At 61.8% G+C, this 19,230-nt stretch overlaps 3 protein-coding genes across 3 annotated transcripts; 2 read left to right on the forward strand and 1 right to left on the reverse strand.

Moving 5' to 3' along the window:
- Positions 1 to 934: 934 nt before the first annotated feature.
- On the forward strand, positions 935 to 2,443 carry BXZ73DRAFT_75812 (uncharacterized protein; the record flags this gene model as incomplete). The annotated part of the gene is made up of 3 exons (XM_048022286.1): positions 935 to 1,123; positions 1,168 to 1,284; positions 1,334 to 2,443. The coding sequence occupies 3 exons, from the start codon at positions 935 to 937 to the stop codon at positions 2,441 to 2,443; spliced, it is 1,416 nt and encodes a 471-aa protein (XP_047880349.1).
- Positions 2,444 to 6,165: 3,722 nt separating this feature from the next.
- BXZ73DRAFT_75813 (uncharacterized protein) lies at positions 6,166 to 8,487 on the reverse strand (the record flags this gene model as incomplete). The annotated part of the gene is made up of 8 exons (XM_048022287.1): positions 6,166 to 6,456; positions 6,478 to 6,863; positions 7,298 to 7,450; positions 7,527 to 7,532; positions 7,975 to 8,089; positions 8,163 to 8,260; positions 8,336 to 8,365; positions 8,418 to 8,487. The coding sequence occupies 8 exons, from the start codon at positions 8,485 to 8,487 to the stop codon at positions 6,166 to 6,168; spliced, it is 1,149 nt and encodes a 382-aa protein (XP_047880350.1).
- A 9,214-nt stretch (positions 8,488 to 17,701) lies between these two features.
- BXZ73DRAFT_99217 (uncharacterized protein) lies at positions 17,702 to 18,447 on the forward strand (the record flags this gene model as incomplete). The annotated part of the gene is made up of 4 exons (XM_048027941.1): positions 17,702 to 17,740; positions 17,854 to 18,021; positions 18,071 to 18,220; positions 18,343 to 18,447. The coding sequence occupies 4 exons, from the start codon at positions 17,702 to 17,704 to the stop codon at positions 18,445 to 18,447; spliced, it is 462 nt and encodes a 153-aa protein (XP_047880351.1).
- Between the last annotated feature and the right edge of the window lie 783 nt (positions 18,448 to 19,230).

Genomic DNA, 19,230 nt, shown 5'->3' on the forward strand with positions numbered 1-19,230 from the left:
TCAGAGGCGGTGTGTGGGATGAGGGCGATGTGTGCGTGCCGGGGGCGGGCGCGACATAAAGCAGGAGGTGGTGGACAGCGAGAAGGGAAGGCAGTGAGCAAGAGGACAACGCATGCCCCGAAGACCACGCGCGCCTGTCGCGTCGCCGTGACGGTCACGACGTCTCTCACTGTCTCTCGACCATTGGTCCCCAAACGCCGGCCGCCGCGCGCGTTTCACCTCCTCCGCTCTCCCATCCGCCCCGTTTACCCGCAAAATACTCTGCGCTGAGCCTGACATGACCAGCAGCGTGCCTGCGTGCCGCAGCGGCCTTGCGGCTTGCGGTCACGTCCATCGCAACGTCCGCGCGCATCATCAAATGTCGTCCCCCCATCAAATGAGCGTGAATACTGAGGCCTCAGGCTCAGTCCGCACTCATCCAACGCTCGGCGCCGACTTCAGTACCTGCACAGTCAAGACTTAAACGCACAGCGCTCGCAGACATCGACATGCGGCCAGTAGTACTCAACTTTACCCATCGATTCTCGAAGCGACCGGGAACAGTCCACAGCTCCTTCTTCTAAGTGGAGTAACAGTGTTCGCCATTGTAAGTGGGCCATAAACCGCGTCTTTGTGTTCCCTATTGTTGACCACAGAACAGCGTGACTTGTGGCCCAGGTCAAACAGACCACAGACCGTCGATTCCGACGGGCTCGGAGTGTGCTGCCGGGCGCGCCCGTTCAACGACATACAAAAGCACGGCCACCACATCGAGGATTGCCACCCTCCAGGCCAGCCCATTCGGAAACGTTTGCCACCCTGGCCCCGATTCTAAGCGCGATCCAGCTGCTCGTGTGAGTTCGAGTCAGCCGCCGTCTCGTCCTCTTTTCTCCCCACTCACCGCGCCTTGTTCCTCACCAGCTGGCTGGCCACTTTTCCCTCGCTTATTCTTCTCATGGCTCAAGTCGTTCCTGTAACCCCTCCCGGCCTCGCGGTCGAGATCCCCAGCCGTGGCCGTGACCCGCGACCCATCAAGCGTTCCTTGGCCACCCACAGCGACCGAGTGCAGGCGCGCATGACCCGGCAGAAGCGCATTGAAGAAGAGCAGGAGCAGGAGGATCGTGAGGCTCTTCGGGCGATTAGGGTGCGTTGGTCCAACCTTCCTCTCCATCAACCAACTCAACCCAGGCCCAGCGCGAGCATCACGGTCTGGAGGCTGCCTTCCTTGACGTGAGGACCGAGTTTTCGGACCTCGACGGTTTGTCGTGGGAGAGCCCCGATGCTCGCCAGATCCTTCTGCGATGGGTGCGTATATGCGCTGCCGCATACACTCGTGTTCTTATCCCTCCTACAGCACGCACAGCAAGCTATCTCCCACGAATACCGTACTCCCCCTTCGCGTTCAAGCCCAGGCAACGCGCGCGTTCGCCGCCCGCTGCCGAGGCGCCTGTTCGAGGAGAGCTTCCTCGACTCCTCTCTCTCTGCACACCCTCCGACGCCGTACTCAAGTCCCCGCCCAGGCCCAGCGTCATCGCGCGCAGTTCACACGGACGAGAATACACTTCGTGTCAGCAGCCTGCTTTATCTCGCGACTTTCTCCAGCGCACCTTCGCTCGCCCCGCCGTCTTTTCCTCCGCCCTCGCAGGTCTCCGCCACCTGCTCTATGCCAGTTCTCAATTCCGAGTCGACATCGGAGTGCACCCCCATTGCGTCCCCCATCCATGAAATCCTCGCGCCGTTGACGTCGAGCTCGCACCGTCAAGCCAGCCTCGGACTTGGCGTCCCCTCCTCGAGCACAGGTATGCTCCCTGTAGACCCTTCCCTGGCGAGCAGGCGTATCAAGAGCCTTCCGAAGAATCGAACGTCGTCGGCTCTGCAAGCTCACCTCGTGCCTTCGGACCCGTCGTCGGAGCCCTCGACGCCTATGGGGAACGATGGCACCGTCAACCAGACGCCCGAACCTTCCTTGTCCGCGTCCACGAGTACCGCAACCCGTCCCCCGCACAGCCCCACTATGTCGTCTCCGACCACGCCGGGCGTTTCCCTCCCCGCAGACACGTCCACCAACGACGACACCGACGAGACGATCCGACCCCCGCGCGCGGCGCTCGCGTTCGGGCTGGGGCTTGGCATCGTCGAGGAGCCTTCCTCTCCGGATGCCACTATCCGTGCAGCCTCTTCCATGCCGAACGTGCGCGCCGCGCTCCCCACCGCATCGCCGTCGCCGCGCAAGCGCCCTCCCCTGCCGGAGTTCGACGAGACCGAGTTGGGAAGCGCGGTGTTGTCGTCCCCACGCAAGCTTATGAAGGTCCAGCATGGCAACGAGGGCCTCATGCGCGACGCCGGCGGAGGGCTGCTGGCGTCGTCGTCGTCGTCGTCGTCGTCGTCGTCAGGGGAGATGCGGGGATGTGATCTGTTGTACGGGTTCGGCTCGAGCGCAGGTCCCCCCATCGATTTGTGGTAGGGATATGGACTGTCTGTACTTCGATGCGCCGGCAGGTCTGTGATTATTTGCTTTCCTTGACGATTCTATAACGACATTCACGACTTCTTGGTCCTGGCCGACACCCACGCTCACTGTATAATTGTTTTTGTGAAATTCCTCGCTCCCACCCAGTACCCCACTATGGGACTACTGCATAAGAGAGGCCTTTTTTTAGGTCCGGAGGGTAAGAGCTGCATGAGGGGTAGAACTAGCGCCCACCCAAAAGGGCGCGAACCATCGCGCACATGGACTGTGGGTGCCTCACACAGCATAGTTGCCATGTGCGCGATGGTGCGCGCACATCCGTAGACAGTGTCTGCGATCCATCGCGCACATGGCGCATAGTTGTGATGTGCGCGAACCATCGCACACATGGTGGAGTGTAGGGTGTAATGTGTGCGAACCATCGCACACATGGTGAAGTGTACTAGGGTGTAATGTGTGCGATGGTTCGCGCCCATCATCGTAGACGGTGTCTCACATGTTTGTGATACATTGTGCACATTGGACGTTGCGCCCACTGATATGTGCGCGAACCATCGGGCACATGGACTGTGGGTGCTTTGCATAGCATAGTTGTTATCTGCACGATGGTTCGCGCACATCTGTAGACAGCGTCTCAAACGTCCGCGATCTATCGCGCACGTCGGACGTCGCATCCACCGATACGTGCACGAACCATCGCGCACATTTGAGACACCGTCTATGGCGGTGCGCGCGAATCATCGTGCTGTGCGCGCGGACATCCGTACTTAGAGCCAGGTGCCGCCGAAAGGGGCAGGTGGGAATGCGCGCGGATGCCCACGCGTAATCCAGCTGGGCAGTCAGAGATATACCCACCCACTCCTCGTGCCATCCATCCCCTTCCCGCCGTCCGTTCATTGCGATCTCGGTGTCGTTCGATCCGTCTTATTTCCCCCTCTCTATCGATACCCCTCACATGTCGATGCGCCACGAACTCGCCACTTAACGGTCCGAGCACGCGAAGATTCACCCAGGGAGGCTAGGGGATGGAAGACCTTGACGTATCTCCGCTGTTTTTTATGGTACGCTCTTCGTTCTTGTTGCGCTTGAAAGTCCTCATTTCCCCCGTTCTATCGTGCCAAGTGCGACGAATTCACGCGGCTGGACGCTCCAGGACGTTGCGGTCGAAGACGCAGTCCCCCTCCTCCCCATCCCGACATCTCCCATCCAATTGGTATGTGACGCCGCGGCCGATTTCCGCGCGGCCGGACTCGTTTTATGCGCGTTATTTGTGGCTTTCAAACGCGCCTCTCCGCGTCGTGGAGCGTACCGTCGTCGTTGACCTACGTTGCAATCACTGCCGCCCTCGACACAGAGATTACCCTCCAGCGGACCGCCACTCCGTCCCTCCACGAGCTCTTCTCTGTTCGAGGGCCGTACGGGCTTGTTTTGTGCGTGTATTTCACCTTTTCCCTACGAGCCGCTCCGTGCTGAGATACGCCCCGGCATCGTCCCGCTGCACGTCGTCCCCCGCGACAGAAGAGCACCCATCCCACTGCCAACTTGATGCCCTCGTCCCCCGACGGTTTGGAGCCCGTTTGCGACGCGGCCGGGTTCGTTCTCTTACGATAGTCAAGGCCTTTCAGACGCACCTTCGCGCGTGGAGGTACGCCCAGTCCCTCGTTCGCGACAGTCGCCACATCATCGCCCTCCACACCATCTGCACCCTCCTCGACGCTGGCGATTTTGACCACCACGGCGGAGTCTCCCATCCGTTATGCACGAGATTTGGTACGTCTTCTCCCCTCGTCATCTTGCATTGAATGCGTCCTTACCGCCGCCAAGATGGGCAGCCGTTCACCCGCGGCAGCCACTTCTGTCTCCCCACCGCTTCCAGGCATCCTCAGGCATGAACTCGACGCGCCGCCCCACCATTTCGGCTCTGATCGCGCTGCAAGTTGGGGCGTTGATAGCCCTCGCAAATCCCTTTCGATCGCGCTCCCCGCCGTCTCTTTCGCCGCGCTCGTTCGCCCGCTGTGCGCTGTGCAAGAGCGCCCACAGCTGGCGCCCCATTCCCCCGCCTTCCGGTGCTCGATCTCGCCCGTCTCGCCACCACAGAAGACGTAGCCGGGACCGCTCGACGCGCGTCGTCAAGACCTTTCGAACGCCTGTCTGGCCGTAGGATTCGGAGAGGGGTTGCGTTGGTGGTGTCGAGATCTCAGGCGTATGTGCACCTCGCCTTCTCCCTTCCTCCTGCATCCCCCAGTCCCGCCCTCGCCTCTCGCTCGTTCCGTGTCCATTTACCATGCAATTAGGCGCGTATGTGCGCGTCGACCTCCCAATTCGAACGCTGCCTTGCGCGTCGCGATCCATGCGCTTCACGAACTCCGGCAAGACATCCTCCAATGTGCTTGCTGTGCTTCCTCCACTACTACATGCCACTGTCTTTGCCACGCCGTACCGCTGCCATAGCTATGCCATTCATGCTGGTGAAGGGCGCGTTCAATGCCGCTCGAGCGGCGTTAACGCAGCCTCTCGCGCTCCCGTCCTCTCTAGACCTCTCCACCTCGCCCTCGCCTATGTTGCCCCCACATCCCCCGCCTCACCCTCGTCCACGTTGTTCACGGCACCCGCCCACGTCAACCGTGTTGCATGCGTCGCCCGCCACGCCCTCGCCCACCCTTGCCCCCACGTCGCCCTTGCCTCATCGCGCTCGCGCTCGCGGCCGTTCTGTGGGGTCGCAGTGAGCTCCCGCGGCCCCGGTCCCACTCGGTGAGTTCTTCTCACCCTCTCCACTTTCCCTGCGTCGCATTCTCCTCCCAGGTTCCGGCCGCGCCCGCAACGCCATCATCCAAATCGCCCTCGCTCCCATCGCGGGCGTCGTTCCCAGCCCCCACGCCGTCCGTTTCGCCCCAGGGTGGCGGTGAGCTCCCGCGGCCCCGATACCTTTTGGTGGGTTCTCCTCTGCCACTCTCTGCGTCTTTCTCGCTCACCTGTCCTCCTCGCCCTCGTCCTCCAGCTCCGCCTCGTCCTGTACCTCGTCCTCTGCCTCCTCCACCTTGCATCGCCCTCCGCCCACCTGCCCTCTGCTTCATCTGCCGGATCCGCCTCGCATCGCCCACCACCTTCTCCGCGTCCCCAGCGACACGTCTCTCCCGCATCTCCCGTCTCCAAGTCGCCCGCGTCTCGCGTTTCACCCGCGTCGCCCGCAGCCCGCGTCGCCCACGTCCTCCACCTGCCCCACGTTGCCTAATCCACCGTCCACGCTGCGTCATCGTGCTCACGCACGCGGCCCTGATCTCCTCTGGTGAGTTCTCACCCCCTCTGCTCCCCGCGTCCTTGCCCGTCTCACGCTCGTCCGCGTTGCTCCCATCCGCGTCGCGCTCGTCCACCTCACCCTGTCCACATCGCCACCTCGCCATTCCCCGGCTTCATCAGGAAAACCTTAACGAGCTAATTAGCTCTAGGCTAACTAGCACTAGCACTATCGACTTAGCTATTCACACTAGCACACTATGAACAGCTAGTCATACTATTTGACTACTATTTTTCGCCTCTCGCAACTATGTAGATAGTCGTTCTGCTGCCACAGCTAGTGGATCTAAATCAAATCTATTTGTACCGGATCTGAACTAATGTCTAGCTACTCGTCGTGCGCCTCAGACACTAGGGGAATCCCGAAACAGGTGGTGAAGTTGGTGAATTGCAAGAGCGACGGTGCACTGTGCTGGACCGAGCTACATGTCTAAGTCGTCGTCAAACCGCTTGCCGAACGACGACGCGGGCGATGTACTCGAACAGGCCCAGATGCCCTCACCCGTCTTTGCGGACGCGAGGTGCGGATGTTGCTCGGGCGGCAGCCGCACCCTGCTCCGGAGCCCGCTCCTGCGAGAGCTTGCAGACATTGTCCCAGTAGTGACCTCGCGCGGGCGAGGCGGAGTCAAGATGGGGTGGGAGACAATGTTCTTGTATCTTGGCGGGTCCTGCTGCGATCTCTGTCCTGGTCCTTGGCCCTCCTCCCGCCCCATCTACATGATCATGGTGCGCACCTCGCGGCTCGCCGCGGCAAGCGTGCAGAGTGCGCCAGGCGTGTAGATGCGCTCGACGCCGTCGCCCGCGCCGTCAGGTGCGATCGTGTGCTGGGGCTTCGCGGGGGCGTCCGCACGGTCCCACTGTGCAGCGTGCTCGTGCTCGCGCTCGCGCTCGGGTTCGCAGAGACGGGGACTGTCATGATCACGGTGCTCGCGACGGTGCGCGCGCAGCCCTTGGAGCGCGCGGGGGTGCTCGCGGTCGTAGTAGGCCTCGCGGTAGTAGCGCTGGAGGCGGCAGCGCGCGGCCTTGTCGTGGAGCGTGAGCGTGGTGGCGGGCGACGCGGATCCGCCGGAGGAGGGCGCGGAGGTCGCTGAGCACCGGGAGGGCGACGAGGAGGCAGAGGCTAGAGCGCACCGCCGAACTGGGGGGCAGCTCAGCTGGAGGCGCGAGCGGGGAGCGGGAGGCTGGGTGACGGCGCGAGGAGGGCGCAGCAAGAATGACGCGAACGAGATGGGCTAGGCGCGCGACGCGGATGCGGATGCGGGGGCGAGACAGGGTGAGGTGGCGAGGTGGGCAATGCGGGAACGAGGTGGGCGGCGCGATGAGATGGGCGAGATGGGCGATGCAGGTAAGGCGGGGCGACGCGGGCGAGGTTGTCGAGGTGGGGTGACGTGTGACACAGGCCAGGTGGGTGAGGTGGGGGCAAGACGGGCGACGCGGACGCACGTGATGTGACCCGTGCGATGTGCTTGGAATGGGCGAAACGGGCGAGGTGAACGATGTGATCGGGAGATGGGCAGGGGAGGAGAGGATGTGCAGGGAAAAACGAGAGCTCACCGTAATAAACAACGACTTCATAGCCAGCGCCTTCGAAGATGTCCTTGAGGGAGAGGAGGGAGGTGGGGAGCCAGTGGGTGAGTGCGACGGCAAATGCGTGCTTGTACGCATGTAGCGCGGGAGGCTGGTGTGGTCGGCACAGAAGAGGAGCAACTGGAAAACGGGAAGACAATGAGGACGATGGGGACGACAAGCTGGTGCTGGCAGTGCCACACAACGGGAGACTCACCAAAACCTAGGGGCCCGCAACAGTTCATCGAGGAAGCGGCAAGTGAGGAGAGTGTTGGCTTGTTCATCGGATGTTGCGCCAGGAGGAAAAGACGGGGAGGGTGCTAGTGGACGAAGGGAAAGACGCGCTGGCAGGTCCAGACGCGTGGGAAACGACGCGCGTTGCGTGGACTCCAGCGCTTGGCACTGCCAGCACTCTCGTCGTCGTCGTCCTCATCGTCCTTGTCGTCCTCTGGCCTCCCCTTGCCCGTCTTGTCATCGCCCGTCTCGCCCTCGCCCATTCTGCTCTCTCCCTCCCCGCCACCTTGCCCATGTCAATCCGTGTCATCTGCGTCGCCACGTCGCCGACTTCAAGCTTTACCCGTCTCGCCTACGCCCCACGCCTCGCCCGCCGTGTCCGTCTCGTCCGCTTGGCCTGTCTCAACCCCCTGGGCCCTCGTCCATCTCACCTGTGTCGCCCACCTCGCTCACGTCACCCCGGATCTCGCTCATCTTGCACGCGCTCGTCTCACCTGCCTCACCCATCTCGCCCACCTCTCTCTCACCCGTCCCGCTCTCGCCCGTCTGCGCCAGCGTTATCCATGTCGCCCACTTCACCTGCCTCGCTCTCGTGTCGTACGTCACCCATCTCGCTCACCTTGCCCACATCTACTGCCCCGCTCATTGCCGTCCTGCAGCTGAGGATGGTCGCCGCTTCGCCCATCTCTCGCGGGTCTCGCGAACGTGGGCGTGGCCCTGACCATAACAGTAAGTGCCCCATGCATCCACTCTGCCATGCAATTCCTGACCCCTCCTCACGTGCACGCGCACCACTACCACCCCCCTTTTGGTATGGGATATCTGTATTTAGACATGTTTATTCTGCATCATATTTCGCACACAGAAAGCTAACATGTATGTCTACTGATTCCCCAAGTTTGAACGAAATTGGCGGAAGGCTTGTCGAGATACGAGCTGGTCATTGTCGCGGCTTTAAGCGCCCGTTATTGATCGCGCACAGCCACCAGCGCCGGCCATTGGCGTGCACCCACCGTGTTGTCCGTCTAATTGAGCATGTGTGGATGTGATGATCCCCTTGCATATGTGTGTTGAACCCCTCTTTCACACACCACCTCACAAGTCACAATCCGTGCTATCCCTGTAAATTGGTGGAGTGGTCTCCACCAGCGGTCTGGTACTGGTTTTGGTGCCCAACTGCACAGCCTCAGATATACAAGATCACTGTGGTGGTGTTTACCTGTGCCCCTCAAGGCCTTTGTCACACTTCATTATAACTATGTGTTATTTTCACAATCTAATCTCCATGCTGTCTTATTTGAATCACAAACAACATTGGGACTTTTCTCTGCCATAATCCAGTGATAGTGGGTTACAGGTATCTCTATTTGCAGTCTGTGAGTGTGTGAAACCCCTCTTTTGCTGGACTGGGGTTAGGGTTATTAACATTAGGTTTAGCCTGGTGCGAGCCATGCGAGCCTCCAGGCTAAACCTAATGTTAATAACCCTAACCCCAGTCCAGCAAAAGAGGGGTTTCACACACTCACAGACTGCAAATAGAGATACCTGTAACCCACTATCACTGGATTATGGCAGAGAAAAGTCCCAATGTTGTTTGTGATTCAAATAAGACAGCATGGAGAATTGTTATCAATTAATTCAAATTGGGACAGATGGAAGGACACTATTACCTGAGCATCCTCAAGGCCTCACTGGGGATCTTGGTCTCTCACGCTAAATAGGCACTGGAGTCAACACCAGAACAGTGAAGGACTCTGTATGGCTTAAGTGGATGGCCTTACAGGTGCAAAAGGAGGCATGAGAAACTGTTTGTAGTGCTCTCAGAATGGTTTTGGACAGCCAGATGACATCAGTCTGTCTTCATCGGTTGGAACAATTACGACGGGCAACGGCTCAGCTTTTGTGAGGACTGGGACTCACACACCAAGTACAGGAACAGTTCGGAGCCTCGAGTATAGATACAAGCACAATGCGATGCCTCCGCGATCGCACGCGCGCATTTTGCTGCGCACGCCGAGCCTCTATCTGTTCCGCTCACGCCGGACTATCCCGGCGCTCCCTCTTCCCCTCTCTTCTCGTTGATCTCATTGTGTTTGTTTATTTGGAGGACGGCTTCATTACATGACAACCTACTATACAGTTCTGGCGCTGACCTCGTATATATGGACATCTGCTCCGACCTGTAGTAGGTAGCTTTTCGGGTTACGACTGTCTCCTACACACTGTCCCGTGCCGTCTCGTTCTTCACATGTTCGCCTCGCCTCGACCAGCATCTCTTCTCGACACTCTCGACACTCTCGACACATTCGACACTACACCAAGGCGGCGACCTCACAGCTTTCTAGCCCGAAAAGGCTTAGAAAAAGGGTGGGAAAGGCAAACTTGTATGTCTAGTTTGTGTGTGTCATAGAGTATCCTGAAAGTTGACGTTGTGGGCGAATGTTTTCCCACGACAGAATACTGTGCTTAGAAAAAAGATAATAGAATTCATGTTAAAGGCTATAGTATCTGAAAAACAAGCAAGTGAGTACCTTCCCACAGGCCTATCTCTGAGACCCAGAGCCCTGCCCAGAGACCGACCGATGCCCTACCAACCGTGCTCTGAGGTCCAGAGCCCTGACCAGAAGCCGACCGATGCCCCACCAACCGTGCTTTGAGCTCCAGAGCCCTGCCCAGAGGCCGACCGATGCCCCCACCAACAGTGCTCTGGGCCCCAGAGCCCTGCCCAGAGGCGGACTGGTGCCCCACCAACCGTGCTTTGAGCTCCAGAGCCCTGACCAGAAGCCGACCGATGCCCTACCAACCGTGCTCTGAGCTCCAGAGCCCTGCCCAGAGGCCGACCGATGCCCCACCAACTGCGCTCTGGGCCCCAGAGCCCTGCCCAGAGGCCGACCGATGCCCTACCAACCGTGCTCTGGGCCCCAGAGCCCTGACCAGGAGCCGACCGATGCCCCACCAACCGTGCTCTGGGCCCCAGAATCTTGGCCAGCAGCCGACCGTTGTGCTCCAGCCAACATCCCCTGGCCCATACATGCTCTGCAGCTCATCTCTGCATGTAGGGCATGCACTGCGCCTCACCCTGGCAAATTGCAATCATCCCATAGACCTTGCTCTAAGCTCCAGAGCCCTGACCAGAAGCCGACCGATGCCCCACCAACGGCGCTCTGAGCTCCAGAGCCCTGACCAGAGGCCGACCGATGCCCCACCAACCGTGCTCTGGGCCCCAGAATCTTGGCCAGCAGCCGACCGTTGTGCTCCAGCCAACATCCCCTGGCCCATACATGCTCTGCAGCTCATCTCTGCATGTAGGGCATGCACTGCGCCTCACCCTGGCAAATTGCAATCATCCCATAGACCTTGCTCTAAGCTCCAGAGCCCTGACCAGAAGCCGACCGATGCCCCACCAACGGCGCTCTGAGCTCCAGAGCCCTGACCAGAGGCCGACCGATGCCCCACCAACCGTGCTCTGGGCCCCAGAATCTTGGCCAGCAGCCGACCGTTGTGCTCCAGCCAACATCCCCTGGCCCATACATGCTCTGCAGCTCATCTCTGCATGTAGGGCATGCACTGCGCCTCACCCTGGCAAATTGCAATCATCCCATAGACCTTGCTCTAGGCTCCAGAGCCCTGACCAGAAGCCGACCGATGCCCCACCAACGGCGCTCTGAGCTCCAGAGCCCTGACCAGAAGCCGACCGATGCCCCACCAACGGCGCTCTGGGCCCCAGAGCCCTGCCCAGAGGCCGACCGATGCCCTACCAACGGTGCGCTGAGGTCCAGAGCCCTGCCCAGCATCCGACCGATGCCCTACCAACCGAGCTTTGAGCTCCAGAGCCCTGCCCAGAGACGGACCGGAGCCCCACCAACGGCGCTCTGGGCCCCAGAGCCCTGACCAGAAGCCGACCGATGCCCCACCAACCGTGCTTTGAGCTCCAGAGCCCTGACCAGAAGCCGACCGATGCCCTACCAACGGTGCGCTGAGGTCCAGAGCCCTGCCCAGAGGCCGACCGATGCCCCACCAACCGTGCTCTGGGCCCCAGAATCTTGGCCAGCAGCCGACCGTTGTGCTCCAGCCAACATCCCCTGGCCCATACATGCTCTGCAGCTCATCTCTGCATGTAAAGCATGCACTGCGCCTCACCCTGGCAAATTGCAATCATCCCATAGACCTTGCTCTAGGCTCCAGAGCCCTGACCAGAAGCCGACCGATGCCCTACCAACGGTGCGCTGAGGTCCAGAGCCCTGCCCAGAGGCCGACCGATGCCCCACCAACCGTGCTCTGGGCCCCAGAATCTTGGCCAGCAGCCGACCGTTGTGCTCCAGCCAACATCCCCTGGCCCATACATGCTCTGCAGCTCATCTCTGCATGTAAAGCATGCACTGCGCCTCACACTGGCAAATTGCAATCATCCCATAGACCTTGCTCTAAGCTCCAGAGCCCTGACAAGAAGCCGACCGATGCACCACCAACGGCGCTCTGAGCTCCAGAGCCCTGACCAGAGGCCGACCGGAGCCCCACCAACCGTGCTTTGAGCTCCAGAGCCCTGACCAGAAGCCGACCGATGCCCTACCAACGGTGCGCTGAGGTCCAGAGCCCTGCCCAGCATCCGACCGATGCCCTACCAACCGAGCTTTGAGCTCCAGAGCCCTGCCCAGAGACGGACCGGAGCCCCACCAACGGCGCTCTGGGCCCCAGAGCCCTGACCAGAAGCCGACCGATGCCCCACCAACCGTGCTTTGAGCTCCAGAGCCCTGACCAGAAGCCGACCGATGCCCTACCAACGGTGCGCTGAGGTCCAGAGCCCTGCCCAGAGGCCGACCGGAGCCCCACCAACCGTGCTTTGAGCTCCAGAGCCCTGACCAGAAGCGGACCGATGCCCTACCAACCGTGCTCTGAGCTCCAGAGCCCTGCCCAGAGGCCGACCGATGCCCCACCAACTGCGCTCTGGGCCCCAGAGCCCTGCCCAGAGGCCGACCGATGCCCTACCAACCGTGCTCTGAGCTCCAGAGCCCTGACCAGAGGCCGACCGGAGCCCCACCAACCGTGCTTTGAGCTCCAGAGCCCTGACCAGAAGCCGACCGATGCCCTACCAACGGTGCGCTGAGGTCCAGAGCCCTGCCCAGCATCCGACCGATGCCCTACCAACCGAGCTTTGAGCTCCAGAGCCCTGCCCAGAGACGGACCGGAGCCCCACCAACGGCGCTCTGGGCCCCAGAGCCCTGACCAGAAGCCGACCGATGCCCCACCAACCGTGCTTTGAGCTCCAGAGCCCTGACCAGAAGCCGACCGATGCCCTACCAACGGTGCGCTGAGGTCCAGAGCCCTGCCCAGAGGCCGACCGGAGCCCCACCAACCGTGCTTTGAGCTCCAGAGCCCTGACCAGAAGCGGACCGATGCCCTACCAACCGTGCTCTGAGCTCCAGAGCCCTGCCCAGAGGCCGACCGATGCCCCACCAACTGCGCTCTGGGCCCCAGAGCCCTGCCCAGAGGCCGACCGATGCCCTACCAACCGTGCTCTGGGCCCCAGAGCCCTGACCAGGAGATGACCGATGCCCCACCAACCGTGCTCTGGGCCCCAGAATCTTGGCCAGCAGCCGACCGTTGTGCTCCAGCCAACATCCCCTGGCCCATACATGCTCTGCAGCTCATCTCTGCATGTAGGGCATGCACTGCGCCTCACCCTGGCAAATTGCAATCATCCCATAGACCTTGCTCTAGGCTCCAGAGCCCTGACCAGAAGCCGACCGATGCCCTACCAACAGTGCTCTGGGCCCCAGAGCCCTGCCCAGAGGCGGACTGGTGCCCCACCAACCGTGCTTTGAGCTCCAGAGCCCTGACCAGAAGCCGACCGATGCCCTACCAACCGTGCTCTGAGCTCCAGAGCCCTGCCCAGAGGCCGACCGATGCCCCACCAACGGCGCTCTGGGCCCCAGAGCCCTGCCCAGAGGCCGACCGATGCCCTACCAACCGTGCTCTGGGCCCCAGAGCCCTGACCAGGAGCCGACCGATGCCCCACCAACCGTGCTCTGGGCCCCAGAATCTTGGCCAGCAGCCGACCGTTGTGCTCCAGCCAACATCCCCTGGCCCATACATGCTCTGCAGCTCATCTCTGCATGTAAAGCATGCACTGCGCCTCACACTGGCAAATTGCAATCATCCCATAGACCTTGCTCTAAGCTCCAGAGCCCTGCCCAGAGACGGACCGGAGCCCCACCAACGGCGCTCTGGGCCCCAGAGCCCTGCCCAGAGGCCGACCGATGCCCTACCAACCGTGCTTTGAGCTCCAGAGCCCTGACCAGAGGCCGACCGATGCCCCACCAACTGCGCTCTGAGCTCCAGAGCCCTGCCCAGAGGCCGACCGATGCCCTACCAACCGTGCTTTGAGCTCCAGAGCCCTGCCCAGAGGCCGACCGATGCCCCACCAACCGTGCTCTGGGCCCCAGAATCTTGGCCAGCAGCCGACCGTTGTGCTCCAGCCAACATCCCCTGGCCCATACATGCTCTGCAGCTCATCTCTGCATGTAAAGCATGCACTGCGCCTCACACTGGCAAATTGCAATCATCCCATAGACCTTGCTCTAAGCTCCAGAGCCCTGCCCAGAGACGGACCGGAGCCCCACCAACGGCGCTCTGGGCCCCAGAGCCCTGCCCAGAGGCCGACCGATGCCCTACCAACCGTGCTTTGAGCTCCAGAGCCCTGCCCAGAGGCGGACCGGAGCCCCACCAACCGTGCTTTGAGCTCCAGAGCCCTGACCAGAAGCCGACCGATGCCCTACCAACCGTGCTTTGAGCTCCAGAGCCCTGCCCAGAGGCCGACCGATGCCCCACCAACCGTGCTCTGGGCCCCAGAATCTTGGCCAGCAGCCGACCGTTGTGCTCCAGCCAACATCCCCTGGCCCATACATGCTCTGCAGCTCATCTCTGCATGTAGGGCATGCACTGCGCCTCACCCTGGCAAATTGCAATCATCCCATAGACCTTGCTCTAGGCTCCAGAGCCCTGCCCAGAGGCCGACCGATGCCCTACCAACCGTGCTTTGAGCTCCAGAGCCCTGCCCAGAGACGGACCGGAGCCCCACCAACGGCGCTGAGGTCCAGAGCCCTGCCCAGAGGCCGACCGATGCCCCACCAACCGTGCTCTGGGCCCCAGAATCTTGGCCAGCAGCCGACCGTTGTGCTCCAGCCAACATCCCCTGGCCCATACATGCTCTGCAGCTCATCTCTGCATGTAAAGCATGCACTGCGCCTCACACTGGCAAATTGCAATCATCCCATAGACCTTGCTCTAAGCTCCAGAGCCCTGCCCAGAGACGGACCGGAGCCCCACCAACGGCGCTCTGGGCCCCAGAGCCCTGCCCAGAGGCCGACCGATGCCCTACCAACCGTGCTTTGAGCTCCAGAGCCCTGACCAGAGGCCGACCGATGCCCCACCAACTGCGCTCTGAGCTCCAGAGCCCTGCCCAGAGGCCGACCGATGCCCTACCAACGGTGCGCTGAGGTCCAGAGCCCTGCCCAGCATCCGACCGATGCCCTACCAACCGAGCTTTGAGCTCCAGAGCCCTGCCCAGAGACGGACCGGAGCCCCACCAACGGCGCTCTGGGCCCCAGAGCCCTGACCAGAAGCCGACCGATGCCCCACCAACCGTGCTTTGAGCTCCAGAGCCCTGACCAGAAGCCGACCGATGCCCTACCAACGGTGCGCTGAGGTCCAGAGCCCTGCCCAGAGGCCGACCGGAGCCCCACCAACCGTGCTTTGAGCTCCAGAGCCCTGACCAGAAGCGGACCGATGCCCTACCAACCGTGCTCTGAGCTCCAGAGCCCTGCCCAGAGGCCGACCGATGCCCCACCAACTGTGCTCTGGGCCCCAGAGCCCTGCCCAGAGGCCGACCGATGCCCTACCAACCGTGCTCTGGGCCCCAGAGCCCTGACCAGGAGCTGACCGATGCCCCACCAACCGTGCTCTGGGCCCCAGAATCTTGGCCAGCAGCCGACCGTTGTGCTCCAGCCAACATCCCCTGGCCCATACATGCTCTGCAGCTCATCTCTGCATGTAGGGCATGCACTGCGCCTCACCCTGGCAAATTGCAATCATCCCATAGACCTTGCTCTAGGCTCCAGAGCCCTGCCCAGAGGCCGACCGATGCCCTACCAACCGTGCTTTGAGCTCCAGAGCCCTGCCCAGAGACGGACCGGAGCCCCACCAACGGCGCTGAGGTCCAGAGCCCTGCCCAGAGGCCGACCGATGCCCCACCAACCGTGCTCTGGGCCCCAGAATCTTGGCCAGCAGCCGACCGTTGTGCTCCAGCCAACATCCCCTGGCCCATACATGCTCTGCAGCTCATCTCTGCATGTAAAGCATGCACTGCGCCTCACACTGGCAAATTGCAATCATCCCATAGACCTTGCTCTAAGCTCCAGAGCCCTGCCCAGAGACGGACCGGAGCCCCACCAACGGCGCTCTGGGCCCCAGAGCCCTGCCCAGAGGCCGACCGATGCCCTACCAACCGTGCTTTGAGCTCCAGAGCCTTGCCCAGAGGCGGACCGGAGCCCCACCAACCGTGCTTTGAGCTCCAGAGCCCTGACCAGAAGCCGACCGATGCCCTACCAACCGTGCTTTGAGCTCCAGAGCCCTGCCCAGAGGCCGACCGATGCCCCACCAACCGTGCTCTGGGCCCCAGAATCTTGGCCAGCAGCCGACCGTTGTGCTCCAGCCAACATCCCCTGGCCCATACATGCTCTGCAGCTCATCTCTGCATGTAAAGCATGCACTGCGCCTCACACTGGCAAATTGCAATCATCCCATAGACCTTGCTCTAAGCTCCAGAGCCCTGCCCAGAGACGGACCGGAGCCCCACCAACGGCGCTCTGGGCCCCAGAGCCCTGCCCAGAGGCCGACCGATGCCCTACCAACCGTGCTTTGAGCTCCAGAGCCCTGCCCAGAGGCGGACCGGAGCCCCACCAACCGTGCTTTGAGCTCCAGAGCCCTGACCAGAAGCCGACCGATGCCCCACCAACGGCGCTCTGGGCCCCAGAGCCCTGCCCAGAGGCCGACCGATGCCCTACCAACCGTGCTTTGAGCTCCAGAGCCTTGCCCAGAGGCGGACCGGAGCCCCACCAACCGTGCTTTGAGCTTCAGAGCCCTGACCAGAAGCCGACCGATGCCCTACCAACCGTGCTTTGAGCTCCAGAGCCCTGCCCAGAGGCCGACCGATGCCCCACCAACCGTGCTCTGGGCCCCAGAATCTTGGCCAGCAGCCGACCGTTGTGCTCCAGCCAACATCCCCTGGCCCATACATGCTCTGCAGCTCATCTCTGCATGTAGGGCATGCACTGCGCCTCACCCTGGCAAATTGCAATCATCCCATAGACCTTGCTCTAAGCTCCAGAGCCCTGACCAGAAGCCGACCGATGCCCCACCAACGGCGCTCTGAGCTCCAGAGCCCTGACCAGAGGCCGACCGGAGCCCCACCAACCGTGCTTTGAGCTCCAGAGCCCTGACCAGAAGCGGACCGATGCCCCACCAACGGTGTGCTGAGGTCCAGAGCCCTGCCCAGCATCCGACCGATGCCCCACCAACGGCGCTCTGGGCCCCAGAGCCCTGACCAGAAGCCGACCGATGCCCCACCAACCGTGCTCTGGGCCCCAGAATCTTGGCCAGCAGCCGACCGTTGTGCTCCAGCCAACATCCCCTGGCCCACAGGTGCTCTGCAGCTCGTCACTGCATGTAGGGCATGCACTGCGCCTCAGAGATGCATCTGTAGCTGCCGATAGGCTATCGCAACGGATGCACCAAGGAAATCACCTGTGCTCAGTTGAATGGGTTCTGAAGTATGAGCAGTTCTTATGCTTGTCCCTCGCTTTCAAGTACTGTCACATTGACTTGAATATAGTTCAGGTACTATCATCAGCACGATCCACAGAGGCTAAGCACATGTACGCTCACCATACACGCTCTCTTGCACATTGCAGACAGTATCTCCATCGTCGGGCCTGTCTGGACGAGCTGGGCATTCATCATGGAACACTTCTGCACTCGGTCCCGCAATCAAGAACCGCCGATATCCACACTCTAGCCTGAATCGATACGTCCTCGACCACTCCCGACTCTCGCAAATCTGCCTTATATATGGCGAAGGCGTTCATAATCAGCTGCGCAAGAATGCACCGCAACCGGAGACTGGTGTACATATTCCTGGATGTAAGCCTTTGTTTCGCCCACAACCCATACACCACACCGCTACATAAAACACCGTCTTTACAGATGAGGACTACGTATTACTCCCCTCACGCCGCATCATCCCTATCCGCCAGGACGAGGGCGCCCTCAGGAAGATCATTGGCGCTCTCGTGACACGATTCGGCTCAGCAACCCACGCGGTTCTTCGACAAGCAATCCCGGATGAAGTAGAAGAATGGGGCAAGATTCGTGTCCGCAATGACGGAGACACAATGCGCGCATCACTCGTCGGGATCTCTCAGGTCGATGGGAGCTACAGTAGTGATTTGCCAGGTGCATCCATTGTGACAGCCGGTGCGGATGCATCTGGTGCCGGCCGGCCCGGTTGCGCTCGACACCGCCTTCCCCAAGCGCGCTCGCGCACCCTTGGGACAGCGTCGCACCCAGATGTCCGGACACCGGCGCCTCAGGCGCCGCCACCCGAGCTCGCTGTCTCCGACAGTGAGCTCGCCTCCCTCTTTGCTTCACACCACATCTTGTATATGATTGGTGATAAAAATATATTTATTAGTAAACTACTACATAAGTGTGCTAGTAAGTAATACCATGCCCCTCGGGACAAGGCGGAGGACGTGGGCGACGTGAACGCGGGAGACGCGGAGGCGGGCGACGCGAAGGCAAGCGATGCAGAGGAGAGGGACGCGGAGGGCTGGGACGAGGCGGAGTAGGTGGTGGGCGACGCGGGCGGGGGTGTGCGGTGCGAAGGGGGAGGAGGCGCAGAGCAACAAGGGCGGGCGACGCGAGCGGAGGAGACGACGCCGGCGGGGGAGGCGACGCCGGCGGAGGAGGTGACGTCGGCGGAGGCAGAGGAGGGCAGCGCGGGCGGAAGTGGACGAGCCGGAGGAGGCGGGCAACGCGGAGGAGGAGGACGCGGAGGAGGAGGAGGAGGAGGAGGAGCGCGGACGCGGGGGGCCGGGACGAGGCGAAGGAGGGGGAGCCTAGCGAGGCGCATAGATGCGGGTGGCGGGAGGCGGCGCGGACGCGGACGCGGGCGACATGGAGGTGGGTGATGACGCGGAGGTGGGCGACGCGCGTTGAGGAGGAGGGCCGCGTGGAGGCGGGCGAGACGCGGAGGAGGGCGACATGGAGGTGCGGGAGGCGGAGGAGGGTGTGCGGGCGCAGGCGGCAGCGCGAAGGTGGGCGGAGAGCAGCGCGGAGGTGGGCAACGGGGAGGAGGGCAGCGGCGAGGTGGGCGAGGTGGACACGGAGGTCAAGGCTGGCGGCAGGCCGGATGGGCGAAGCCGGAGAGGAGAGGTGGGCATTGGGAGTGCAGGAGGGCGGAGCGGGGGACTCACCAAAACAAGGGCCGCGGTACATCGCCGCGACCCCCTAATTCTAATCTCCATGCGGATGGACGTCCTCGTGCGGTGTGGACCTGTGTGGACACGGCCGGCAAAGTGGGCGAAGGACGGCATGGAGGTTGAGGTTGAGGTCGAGGGAGAGGATGAGGG

Source organism: Epithele typhae, assembly GCF_022376455.1.
Source record: "Epithele typhae strain CBS 203.58 chromosome Unknown BXZ73scaffold_10, whole genome shotgun sequence".
NCBI classification, from domain to species: domain Eukaryota; kingdom Fungi; phylum Basidiomycota; class Agaricomycetes; order Polyporales; family Epitheliaceae; genus Epithele; species Epithele typhae.